General features: G+C 36.6%; 1 protein-coding gene across 6 annotated transcripts in view; it reads left to right on the top strand.

Moving 5' to 3' along the window:
- The window catches only part of ARHGAP42 (Rho GTPase activating protein 42), a 229,197-nt gene extending 221,491 nt beyond the window's left edge, over positions 1-7,706 (top strand). For all 6 annotated transcript variants that reach the window (XM_039881976.1, XM_039881978.1, XM_039881977.1 and 3 more), the window contains 2 exons: positions 1,896-1,975; positions 2,396-7,706. In XM_039881976.1, the coding sequence (XP_039737910.1) occupies positions 1,896-1,975; positions 2,396-2,484 (169 nt within the window). In that variant the 3' untranslated portion in view covers positions 2,485-7,706. The remainder of the gene's footprint in view (positions 1-1,895; positions 1,976-2,395) is intronic.
- Positions 7,707-13,690: the final 5,984 nt, after the last annotated feature.

Below are 13,690 nucleotides of genomic sequence, written 5' to 3'. Positions count from 1 at the left end.
TGCACACATGCATGAGTGCAGGCCTTGACTCATTCATTCTCCTTCCTTCTCTCTCTCTTTCCTTTGGTGTAAAGCCCTGTTCTTCTCTGGGTGCCTCCATTTCCTCAACTTTTCCTTAAAACATGTTTCATTGGAAAGTGAGCTAGTGATCATTCCCAAACCTGACAGCTGCAGGCTCCCCTAGCAAACTTTCTGAAAGTACAGCCTGAGACTCACCTCTTATGAAGTAGACTCTGGGGACAAGGCCAGAGTTATCCTCTATAAGCTTTCTAATCTTCAGATACCCACTTAGGAACCTTGGTTTAAGTGACCTAGCCTCATTCTGGAAGTGTCAGAGATATGACTTAGGGCCTAGTTTCACCATGGAAATGAAATAATGTAACATTACTGCTTTGAGAGAGCTCCAGATGGCAAATACTACTGATGCTTCTTTGCAAGTTAAGTACTGGGACCAAAGGGAGGAAAGACGTGGTGCCTCGAATCTTTAAAAGGGCTCATCACATAGAAAAAGGGCCCAGAGCATTTGCCTTTTTTTTTAATTCACTTATTTAGGAAATTATTTACTGAGTTACTGCTGGGCGTCAGGTATCATTCCTGGAGGTTATATTCTAACTGGGAGAGAAGAATTACAGGTGTTAAGACCATGCAGACTTAGGAGAGTATGGGCAACCTAGGCAGCTGTTTTAGAGTGTGTGGTCAGGGAAGACGTGGCCTTCAGCAAAGCTCAGGAAATTTAAGATGAACTAGAAGTACATAGCCACGTGATAGTCAAGAGGAAAATATCTCAGAGGGCTCAGCTGGGCCTGAGGTGGAATGAGTTCCACACGTTTGAGGAGGAGCGTTAGATACTGACGCACCTGATTGGATATGGTGTGAAGCTAGAGTTGGAAACCAGTTGAAGGGTTGTTATCAGGAAAATAATGCAGCCATCAGAACCTTATCAAACTGTTCTCTGGCTGCTCTGTAGAGAATGGATTGCAAGGAGACAAAACAGGAAGTCTAGAGGATTTTAGGAAGTTAGGAAGCCATTCAATGAGCCACAATTTAAAAGGTTTTGGCATGGGTTCTGGTGGAGGTAAAGCCGGTGAGGAGTTGGAGTTGGGAGGAGTTGCACATCTGACCAAGGTAAGGGTGTTGTGGAGTAAAGGTGACTTGACTGATGGCTTGATTAGCAGCCTTGGGTGATGGCTTTTTCGTAGTGCCTCAGGTGTTTTCCAATACATACATCTCATATAAAACTCTGAAATTCTGGCTTTTCTTAAAAGACCAGAGTATCTGGCTATGTTGAGCCCAAATTCCCAGATGGTACAGATATTGGGAGCTGAGCATTGGCTTTCCTTTTTAAAAGATGGGTATGCTCGATGGTTTGCAAAGCTTCTATCCGTCCTCATCATCTCCCTGTCAGTGAGTCTATTGTTGGTTGCTGTTTATCATCAACTTACCCATCATGCCCACTTAACTCATTTACTATACCTTGTAGACCATTTAATTTTGGGATCTCACCTTTGGTACTCTGAAAAAATGAAAGCGGCAAAAAACTTTTTCAGGGACCTATGAACCTCTATATAGCATCAAAAACAGCCTGTTTACCAGCAATTTAATAATAGCATTCTTTAAAACCAACTTATGCTGTTCGTTAGCATCCAGGTGGTTACCTTTGGAGACATTGCCTAAAAATAGAAGAAGGGCTTTTGGTTTGCTGTCAGTATTCTCTGGTTACACACGTGTGTCCGTCCAGTTTGTGAAAACGTACTTAAGCACATTTACATGTGCACTTTATATATATTATACTCCAATTACAACTAAAAAGTAATATCACTTTTAAGAGTAGTTTGAAGCATAAGTACTCAATTTGAGTGTCGTGGTTGTTAACAAATTGTCTTTTGTTCTTTTAGCCAAGCCAAAGCCATGTACTCCTGTAAAGCAGAGCACAGCCACGAGCTCTCCTTCCCACAGGGGGCGATATTTTCTAATGGTAAGTGTACCTACTCCCTTGGCTTAAGTGTATCATTATCATGGGGAGGGTGAAGGAAAAGTGTAGTGATAAGAGTCTAAAGCAGAAGCCGGGAGACTTAGGATCAAGTCCAGGCCCTGCCTCTCATAACCTGTACAAATGAACACGTCATATTCTTCTGGACTCCAGTTTCCTGGTCAGATACAAAGAGAGAGAGAGAGAAAAAGAGAGAGAGCGAGCGAGAGAGAGAGAATGTGTGTGTGTGAGAGAGATTGATTGATGGATTATATGAATGCAAAGGACATTTCCAGCTTTGAAATTGCTGACATTGTTTTGACAATTGAGTGGATGCATGCAATCTGATATGGATTTTTACCCATTTGTATATATAATTATTTGAAGCTAATGTTGATTGACATTATTATTTATTTTTTTTGTCAGTGTACCCATCAGTGGAACCAGGATGGTTGAAGGCAACTTATGAAGGCAAAACAGGACTAGTCCCAGAAAATTATGTTGTCTTCCTCTAATACTATTTAGTGGATGGCAGTATCTTCATGGTATCCATGGTAACAGATAATAAGTGCTATGATTTTATCTGACACAGATATAGGGATCAGCCCACTAAATGAAAACAGTTTCTATCATGTTCTACACCAGCAACTATGTAGCTCCCTATTAATGGAAAAAGAAAAAAGAGCTTGAATAGTTTGCCATTCTTTTTATTTTTTGGCTGGTTTCTTATTTAAAAATATCTTTCTTTCTCTTTGATAAGTGACTCTCCACAGTGTCTCTTCCCTAACAATTAAGAAATCTCAAATAACTGTATTAAGCAATATACCCCAGAAATTTGAAAACCAGAAATCTGATGTAGAGATTTTGAAATCTTCCCTTAACTGTCTGGCATTCTCTGAGGAACCTTGAAATCATTACTTAAAAAATGTAATTTAAATTGTTCATTTATCTTTTTCCTTAAAAATATACTGTTTTTATATACGATTGTTTTGCTGGTCCTAAACATTTCAACGAAATAATTTTTTTTAAATGTAACTTTATTTTTATTTGTTTACCAGGTAGATGATAATATTCAAAAGCAATGATGTATATGATGTCTGTAAATGAAACCAAATTAAGTCATACACTGACCCACTGTAAACACTCTGTCCAGCATTCCAGAGACACCATTCATGAGCTTAGAGCAGGGAACAGCCAGCTTTTTCTGTAAAGGCCTGACAGTAAATATTTTGGTCTTTGCAAGCCCTGTAGCCTCCATAGCATTACTCAACCCTGCCATTGTAGCAGAAAGCCATACACAGGAAACATACACATGAGTGTGGCTGTGTGCCAATACACCTTTATTTATGGACCCTGATTTTGAAGATCACATAATTAGCACAAGACACGAAATAGTCTTCGATGACTTTTTAAAATCCATCTTAAAATGTAAAAGCTGTTTTCAGCTGATGGACCATAGATTTGACTCATGGATCGTGGTTTGCCAACCTCTGGTTTAGAGGATGTTTAAAACTACCTTTATGACTTTCCGATTTTTATGAAATTTTACTACATTAACATATAAATATGGATAAATCATATGCACACATCTTCTGTCATTAACATTATAGTGGCATCATAAAAGTATAATTACAATAAGAGGAAAACAATATAAAAGTGTAGTATAAAGGCACGCAACTTAAAATACTGAAGTGACAAAGAATTTTATTAATACCTAATTTTGGCTAATGAGAAATTCTCTACAAATGATAAATATGTTGTTTTCAGACACTAGTAGTAAAGCTATGCCTTCTAAAGTCTATACTTAGTTGACACAGAATCTAAATGTAAAGGTAAAGGATTCTTAAATTATTTCGAAACACAAAATTTTAAATTGTTTTATCTTTAGTAGGAATAAAATTTGTATGTGTTTTTTTGCTTGCCATTCAATTTACAGCCTTTATTAGGAATTTCACTGAATTTATAGAGCGTAGAAATAGATATTTACTACCCATTTATATATACCATCAGCATCTGGTCATGCATCAACCTTTATTTCTATTATTTCTATTTCAATAATATTGATATATTGTTTCTATAAATATTTGTATGTGGCAAAGAGTCTTCTCAAGATTCTAAAAAGCTGGCTACCTGCCATTTAACTGCCACAGTGCTGGCCCACTTTGTCATATTTTACTAGTTACTTCAGAGTTCTTCACTGTGCAGCACTCAGGTATTGACTGTATAAAACTTTTTATGTGATATTATAATCTATAATCTCAGTCTCTTCTACTTTAAATTAATGTTTCTCAAGTTAATAGATTATATGCTCACACATATACACACAACTATGCCTTGGAACATTTATGGTTTTAAAATTAAAAATGGAATAATAGATTAGAATTTAAAAGTAAAGGGAATAACAGTAGGCAGAGTCACAATGAGAAATAAACATCAGTACATTGGAATGGAAAATATTTAATATTATAAAAATTAATAATATAATGAAGAAATCTGCTAAACATTTCTTTTTCTTTTGCCTCCTGCTCTTGATCTATAATCACACTATAATCAGGTGTTGCTAGAGCTTCTTGATCTCTTGATCGTTGGTGGCCCTAACTAGTAATAATAGCATCGCTGATACCCTGACGACCCTCTGCTGGAACAGAAGGTTGTCTTTCCTGTGTACCAGTCTCTCGGTCTATATAACACCCGCTGTTTAAGCACCCTTGGCATCATCTGGCATCCTATGAGATTAGAATTTCTTAAAGCAAAATCGATTTTCTTTCAAAGACCAACTTGACTCAAAAGAGAGATTCAGAATCATACTTCATTTGCTCTTGCATTAAGAAATCTCAACCTTCATTTTATTTTGATACAGACAAGAGTGTTCCTGACTCTAAGTTGTCTGTGAGCTAATTCTACTGATTCTCAGTCAGGAATTAAAACTTTTGATGAGTAGGACATGGGTGAAGCCCAGCCCTCATCTCTCTGTGGTGAGGCAGATCTTGTGGCAGTACTTGTTGTAGTTCCTTTTTGGAAACAAGCTACAAAAGTACTCACTTAATTTGTGTTTTTGTTTGAAGTTTTAATTTTACCGATTTGTTAGGATGGTCCTTTTTTCTTCATACTGATTACATGTGTAAGCAAGGCACAGCCATATACTGGAGGCAGACTAAAGCTACTTTTCCCTAGAAATAAATTTCCTGCAGATAAGACATGTGCTCAAAATCACACAGAATATTAATTACACAAGAAAGTAATGCCAGTCATTGAAGGAAGATCACATTCAAAATTGTAACAGCATTTCAATAATGAAACTTTAGCTTTTTGGAGACAACATAAAGTTATGTTAGAATTGCCACATTCACACCTTCAAAACACACAATGTGGGCACCCTAATCACTGCTTACAGTATAATCAGTATGAGGATAAGACTGATGAGTTTCAGTCGTCTTGTGTGTTATGTGAAAATATCCCTGACTACAAAACATTTATGTATTTAACAGATGACTCTGTTGTTGTACCATAATTCTACCAAGTTTAAAGAAACTGGTCAGTAAACTGAAGGCTTTTTCTGTTGTGTTATGTGAATATGTCTGAACAGTTAAATAATGTTTGTATTCCTGTAAAGTCTGTGAAGTTTGAGGAAGTGCCATGTCTCCTTGTTTGATGTGAGTGGTTTTGCTAATTGCATCGACACTCTCTGCTTTGTAATTTGAATGAGGGTAACCAGTTTTCTCCACAATGTCTTGATTGCTGGCTTTTTCAGTGATGGTGGAGGAAACAAAATGTACCTTATAATCAAGAACAATCCAGGATCCCAAGTAGGAAAAATAAAGATACAAAATGACGTTTATTGTATTCTTATTCTAGATACTTCATTTTATATACTGTGGTATGCCTTCTAAATTTCCCCTATGTCATAAGGAAGATAAACCTGGCATCATAATCTTGTGGAGTAACACCCTGCTAACCTTACTCCCAGCCTCATTCTTCAGGTCTGTGTCTGCTGTGAGAAAGGATATCATCCACATGGATACTAGTGTAGAAGAATCCCTTACAGCCTTTCTTTAAACAATTTCAATTTGTAGTGAACCCCCCCAAATTATGTGTTCAGGATGCTTTCATTAGCATTTAAAACCCCAGTATAATTTATACTTTACTGACTGAAGTCAGTGGCAGACCAATTTAGGAACAGATTTTGTTCTTTGGTTCCATAATACATTTGTAATTTGCAGCTTTTACTCTGACCTAAAATCATTGAGCAGGACCCCAAAATCATATCTTCTGGTAAAGAAGAAAAGCAGACACTTGACAGTTGTCCAGAAGTTCTTTTCCTCTTGACTAGAAGTTTCTACCCACTTAGGATAGAAATTGCAGTTTAATTTTACCTCCTTTTTTTTTTAGCTGTCTACCAAAATCAAAACACTTTTTTACAAATGAGGTTAACCTTTCTGAATAGTCTATATCCTGGTTGTTCCCTGTTGATCCAAACATTGAATATCAAGTATTTATCAACTAGTCTCACATCTCGTGAACACATTCATTGTATATCCATCCATTGTTACTAATATGTTCTTACTTCAAATGTGCAGGTTCTACTTGGTAGTAACCTTGCACACTCAGGCTTATGAATGGACTTTTAGAGGATCAGATCAATAAATAGGATTGTTTACTTTTTATTTTTTTAAGGCAGCTGCATCTACTGTTTTAAATAAAGAGTCTCAAATAAGAATGTTGACAGCCCTCACAGCAAGCCATTGGCAGAAAACTGATCTGTATATTCTAGACCAATGTTTAAAGGCAGTTGTATGAGGTAGGGAGCCCAGTAGTTCTTCACTTCGCTCTCTGGCACTCATAGGAGTGATGCCAAGTAGAGAGGTGAATACTTCTTGGTGCTATAGGGAGAGATGGAGTCTGTGTGCTTACTGAGGAGTCCCAGAAGGCAGGGGCCATTTACATTATTAGAAACATAGATATCCTCCATCACCAAAGATGTTCATGTACATGGCTACATGAAGAACTTAACAGTTAGAGTGGGGCAGGGACTGAAAGTGCCAAGACCACCTTAATTATAAGACCACTTTCTCCCCTTTTGTATCATCTGTCATTTCTCAGCAGTGTTTTCCATGGTTTTTACCCTTCCAGGGTTGAAAGCATGCCAGCTTTGTCTTGAATCCAAGCAGACTTAAATTAAAATGTGCATTATTCTTTATATGGCAGCATGTTAGAGGTTTTATATCTGCCTCTGTATCTTCAGTCACCTTCTTTTGACAGAGCACACTGTACGTGATTTATGTTTAAAATCCAAGATATCACTACGTATTGAGAGCTGTGATTTCAAGTCTTCTTGAACTCTGAGCTGAAACTTTTGCAAATAGGGAGTTTGTCAGGGAAGACGACTGTTTTTTTTTTAATTCAGAATCCTATTTATATACTGTTAAAATTTGAGGTACTATAGTTTATATAAAAGTTGAATATTTTGATACTATATTTCAGTACTAGGAATTTCTTTGCAGCCATTAACATGACAAATTAATAAATGATAAAAATGATTGTCAGTAAATTATCATATTGAATTTTTTGTTTATTTTGTAGTGTTTCTGTATTTATCTGCACTTTGTGTATTTATACACATACATACACAAACATGTAAATAACCTCATATTATTCCTAACCTAAATTGCCACAATATCTTTGATGTATGTTTACATTGTATGTTAAATTACTTCAAAAAATAAATGATGTAAACACATTTTAATTTAGTCTTTGTACTTGAAGACTTACTGTGTTGGAGGGCAGCTGTATTGATTCATATGGAGAAAAGGCAAGGTTTCAGGTTTTGTGGGTGGTCATTTTGGGAGTGAAAAATCATAGCAGAATTGATAACTTTTCTAACAGTTGGACTGTTTCCCAAGAAATTGGCATTATGAAAGATCAAAACAAATATGTTAATGTTGGTACCTATTAATAATGCAGGTGTCTGCAGGAGAAAGAAGTAAACAGGCTGTAAACAAAATAGCAAATATAACAGATATGCAGACTTACCTGAAAATATGCAAAAGTTTACAAGTGTTATGGAAGAAATATCAGCATTCAAATACCTCCCTAGATTTTTATTAATTTTGTGACTTGCTTGGTCACTATTTGACTTCTAGCTAAATTTTGCTTTTCTGTGTCCAAAAAAAACAAAAAAACAAAAAAAACCAGGCAAGTATTGTGTTGTTAAATTGATTGTTAGAAAGTAGCAAATCACCTAGCAAAAACTAAGAACTAAGCTTGACAGGTTAATAACAGGGCCATTGTGCATACAACCTGGTTTGCTCAAATGGATTGTAGTTTTTATCAGTATCAGAGGAGAAACAATGAATTCAGGACATGTTGAAATAAAAAGATTAATCTGAATAATTTCTAGTATGATTAAGTAGGAAAGAATTGTTAGAATAGGTATAGAGATCGTTGTGGGACAGTTACTGTTTGAGAATGTTGAATTAGAAGGAATTAACCTAGATAAAACTCCTTATAACTACTATTTTAGAAATAATAAAAACAAACTAGTTCCCAAGAGCCAAAGCTGGAATGATTTGAGCAACAAAATAATGTAGCAGTGGATGATTGGATTATAACCCAAAGTGTAAAATACTTAGGAATCCATAATGCTATAAATGACAAATTTCATTTATATAAATAAATGTAAAATATGGGAGAGGATACAGATATTCTTTAGAGAAGAATTTCAAGTAAGTACTGGAATTGCATTACTCTTTTCCCCTAGGGCAGCTAGAGTTTAACCCTTCTCCACTGGAAGATGGGCTTGGTGACTAACTTCAAAAAACAGATTGCAGAAAACTATCTTAACTTCACAGGGGAGAAGCCTGGTTGACACTATCTTAAGTGGTAAAAATTAACAGTGGTATCATGTGATGGATTGACTTGTAACTCATAATATGATGTGATAGAAGAGCATATCACCTCTGTGATTTTCTTTCCCAAAACTCATAACTCCAATCTAATCATAAGAAAAACATCAGACATACCCTTATGGGAGACGTTCTACAGGACAAATAGTAGGCCAGCACCTCTCAAGCCTTACAAGCTCATGAAAAATAGGAAAATACTAAGAAACTGTCACAGATCAGAGGAGACTTGGGAGACCAGACAGATAAGTGCAAAGTGGACCCCTGCATTGGATCCTGGAAAGGAAAGAAGATATAGATGGAAAAACTGGTGATGTCCCAGTAAAATCTAAAGTTTAATTAACAGTGAAAAAATTAAAACAAAAAGTAGCCACAAGGTAGTGACATGAACTGGGGAAACTTTCTTTACTTTCTTTTTCTTTTTTATTTTTATTTTTTGTAATTTAAATTGTTTTAATTCAAGTCTTAAATGTTTTCTCTTGTTTCCCCACTGAATTGAAATCTGTGTCAGACATGTTGCCCATTCATCGCTGAGTCCCAGGCACTAGGTCAGAGTTTGGTATATAGTAGGGTCAGCCCATTTCATTAAATGAATAAATTCATTAACAAAGGAACGATCATTGCAAACCCTTTTAGAAATTAGAGAATGCAGTTGTAGGCTTGTGTTGTGTTTGTATCTGTGTCTCCTCGCACAGGAATAGTGGAATTCATTCTTTAACATCCTATGAATGCAAGGTTCTCTACTGAAGTTATTTCTCTATTTCTGGAAAAACATACCCCCAAACATATGAACATTACATGTTTTTAAGGACAGATTAGACATAGATTTTCTATTCTCATTGCTAGACCTATAAAAACTGGATTGATTGAACTGGATGATTTGGGGGGGGTGACGTTGAAGAACTCGATTTTCTGAACCATTAAATGTAAAGTAATCCTAATTTGAAAATTAAGCTCTGTTAAATTTACAGTTGAATTTCTTAGACCAAAGAAGTTGTGTTGCTAAAAATGAAATTTTGCACAGCCAGCAATCAAGAAGCAAAAATCCTTTCCAAGTTTCTTATGCAACAGTTCTTGCTATTAAAAAAAAAAAAATGTGTAGATGAGAACATTTGAAATCTCTTTGTATAGGATACGCTTGGGAAAACAAATCCCAAAAATATTGATTGAGTGCTTACAAATGCTGTTTCTGGGTGTCTAGGGTAAATAAATGAGTCAAGCATGATGTTCGAAACAATACTTATTGAAAGAAATGTTATCTGAAACATTCTATCTCTCCAACTTAGCAGGAGCCAGCCTACTGAAATTGATTCCCAGGGTCAGCCTGGGCTAGAGAAAGGAAAATAATAACATCTATCACCCAATTTTCGTGGGTTTCACTATTCACTGAGTTACCTATCTACAGACGAATTTTTCAAGAATGAGCCGTAAGTTGCCTTAGCAAACTTTCAAGTATTTTTTGGAGCAACTGGAACAGAATCATTTCTTCCAATAAATCTTAATTGGAACCCAATATGTTAAAGATGTGCACAAGCCAAGCTGCTAGTGTGCACATCTACGTGTGTGTTAGACTAGAGAAAGCCTTCCCTTCTTTTATCCAGGCCCACAGCCTCTGTGGCATTTTTATAGAAGACTTAGGGCTTTTAAGAATAAGGTTTAGAAATGACTCCCTTAGTCTAAGCCTCTCATTCTGCTAATTAGAAAACTAAAGGTCATATCAACACATTGTTAGCAGAATCATGGACTCATATCTGCTATAATCTGATCACCAACTTTTTGGATATATGGGTAGGGCAACTTCTCATATGCTTTGAAAAGTCTAACATTATTTGGAAAGGAGATATTCTGATGACAGATATCTCCCCTGATGGGTACGTGTGGACCAGGAAGACAAAAGGGAAGATTCAGCCATGCTTGACTGTTAAGGAAGAAAAAAATTTTGTTTTATCTTTGGTGTCTGAAAATAGGTATAAAAATATTTAGCCCAGAGCCTTGTATCTAATAGGTGTTACTAAGTTATTATAGGCCTTAGGGGTTTTATAGTCGAGTTCCCAACTCTCTGATTCAGCAAATGGCAGAAGAATCAGTGAAAACAAACTATAGTAAAATAAGTTAAATAATGGCTCCAAAATTTTTGGTACATAGCCACAAATCTCATGTTCTCCCTTACACTGCCACACAATCCTTTAATCCTCCCAACTATTAGACAGTCACCGGATGTGGGGGGTAAAGAAACAGCCTGAAAGTTTAATTTCTCTGACTTACCCAATGTCACATAGTTGGTAGTGGCAGAGCTTGGACTAAAGCCCAGGTGTCCTGTTTTGAAACCCAGTACTTTTTACAATGAACCACCTTTTTACTAAACTGAATATGGCAAAGCTTTATGTACCACCACATTTGAAAGAGGCCTTTGGCAAACTCAACCTTATCCAGAAGAAATGAATTGGTGAGGAGACTGGAAGCCCTATCCTGTGAAAAATGTTTTAGACCAGTGTGTTGCTACTCTTAAGTGTGAGTACCTTTGGACCACCCAAGAGCTGATTAGAAATGCAGAATCTTAGACCTTCTGAATCAGAATCTACATTTTAAGATTGCAAGATGATTTGTATAAACAATACAGTTTGAAAAGCACAGGTTTAACAGAGCTTTGAGGCCTTTGGCAATATCAAAAAGCAAGAAAATACAGGACTTAATATCTTATTCTGAAGGCCAAAGATAAGACACCTTGGAAAACTCAAAAATTGAGATTAGGTTTTAAAAAAGTAATTTTTATCATCAAGCCTTCTAAAAATTGAACTCAGGAAACAGCTTTCCATTACAGGGAGCATTCGAGCTTGTCAGGATGATCACCATCTGTCAGGATTTCACAGAGGAAACAAAAATCCAATGGGTATTTAGACAAGTCTCAAAAGATGATTATTGAGCACCAGAACCTGTGCAAGTCATTGGCGATCCTGAGTAAATTAGATATTATCCTTTCAAGAGGACCTTGGTTTATTGCAGTAACATAAGTAAAAGTCAATGAAATGTTAATATGATGAAATGCTAAAAAGAGTAAGTATTGGGTGCTATAGGGGCACAGAGAAAGGGCATTATTCTGAATTCAAGAAATGGCAGAAGCAATGAAAAAGAAAATAGATTTCATGCAGAGAAAGAAATGGAAATGGCTATACCTGGATAGATGTCACCATCCACCCAAGTTTTGGCTGAAGGGACAAGCCGAAGGGCGCAAGGCTTCCACTTATACAGAGGAAGGGATTAGAGAGAGAGAAGGAATAAAGTGGGTGATGGGGAAGGGCTGGGATGAGCTGCATTTTTTTTTTCATGTTTTCATCTTTTTAACTAACAGTGCTAAGCACTCTTCTAGTCGCTCAGCATTTAGACCACAAAACTAGACATGGTCTTTGTTCTCAAGAAATTCATAACAAAGAAAGACAGACATAAGGATTAAAAACCACAGTAGAAATGAGGTAAGTGTGACAGAAGCACAAAGTGCAAAATGAGGAACAACTCCAGAGTTGAGGGGAAAGGAAGGCAGATGGGGATCAGAGAAGGCTGTACACCTGAAAGGAAACATCTTAAGTGGACCTTGAAGGATAGGATGTCAGTGGAGAATGAAGGTAGCGAAGACCCAGAAACTTAAGGTTGGATGCAGTTTTTCATGAGTTAAAGCTAGCCTTAAGTAGCTGAGAAGTTGAGTGCTTACACTAACATATTGACATGAGATGGTGGAAGGATCGGAAGAAGTAAAAATGAGCAGGATTGGTTGTGTGAGGGCAAATCGGAGGAGATAGGGAGAATGATGTGATCAGATTTACCTTTAGGAAGACTGAAATGGAGGAATGTGTGTTCGAGTGTGTGTGTGTCAAGCACTGCAGGAGTGGAGCCAGGGAGGCAAGGTTGTATCAACCTTAGCAAAGATGAACAAGGAAATGACTCATTTCAGAGGTCGAAGTGACATGACATGGCCACTGTTTTGAATGAGTAATTTGGGGGATTCAAATGTGTCTCAGATGTCTGTTGAATGCTGAGGAAAGATCAACTATAAAGAATGAACTTCCCAAGGCCTGACTCACAAAATCATGAAAAATAATAAATTATTTAAATCACCAAATTTTGACATCATGTGTTATGCAACGATAGATAATTGAAACGATAATTATGGGACCGTAGCATTGGAAATCTCTGAGCTCTTCCACTTTGTATTTGAGTATGGTAAAGACTTAGTTATTTCCCAGCACTCTCAATGTTCTTCCCACAGTAATAGAAACCCCAATTTTTAGCTAGTGACATAGCAGCTCAAGATAAAGGTGTTATTTTCTAGTCTCTTTTGGTGTTATATGTGGCTATGTGACTAAGTTTGAACCAAAAGAAAAAGAATAAATACATACAACTTCCTTGTTGGTTTTTAAAGAGAGGAGGCATGCTCTTTGTTATCCCATTCCTTCATTCTGCTGCTTGGAAGATGGGTGATTTTGTACCACATACATAAGTACACTCTTCAAGTTTGATGGACTGACAAGATAAAAGTCTGTGTCCCTGCATGATTTCATGGAGCAGAGCTGCCATTCTCCTAGACCACTTGCTTGTTACATGTTTAAAATCTCTGTTCTCTATTACATGTGGCTGAATTTGAGTGGTAAAACATTTGGTTTGTGCAGACCTGCAGATCTTGGAAGCAGTGATGCGTGGGAGAAGGTATACAAAGGTCATAAGCCTGGTGGCTGACTCTAGTAGCTTTTCATGGAGCCAAGGTGCTGTCAAGGAAGTAACTTGAAAGTAGGTATGACAGGCTACTTAGCTTGGGGAGTTAATCACTTGT

This window comes from Pteropus medius, unplaced genomic scaffold (genome assembly GCF_902729225.1).
Source record: "Pteropus medius unplaced genomic scaffold, Ma_sr-lr_union100, whole genome shotgun sequence".
Classification (NCBI taxonomy): domain Eukaryota; kingdom Metazoa; phylum Chordata; class Mammalia; order Chiroptera; family Pteropodidae; genus Pteropus; species Pteropus medius.
Note: the sequence above shows the minus strand (reverse complement) of the source record. Positions and strands in the feature narration are given on the sequence as shown.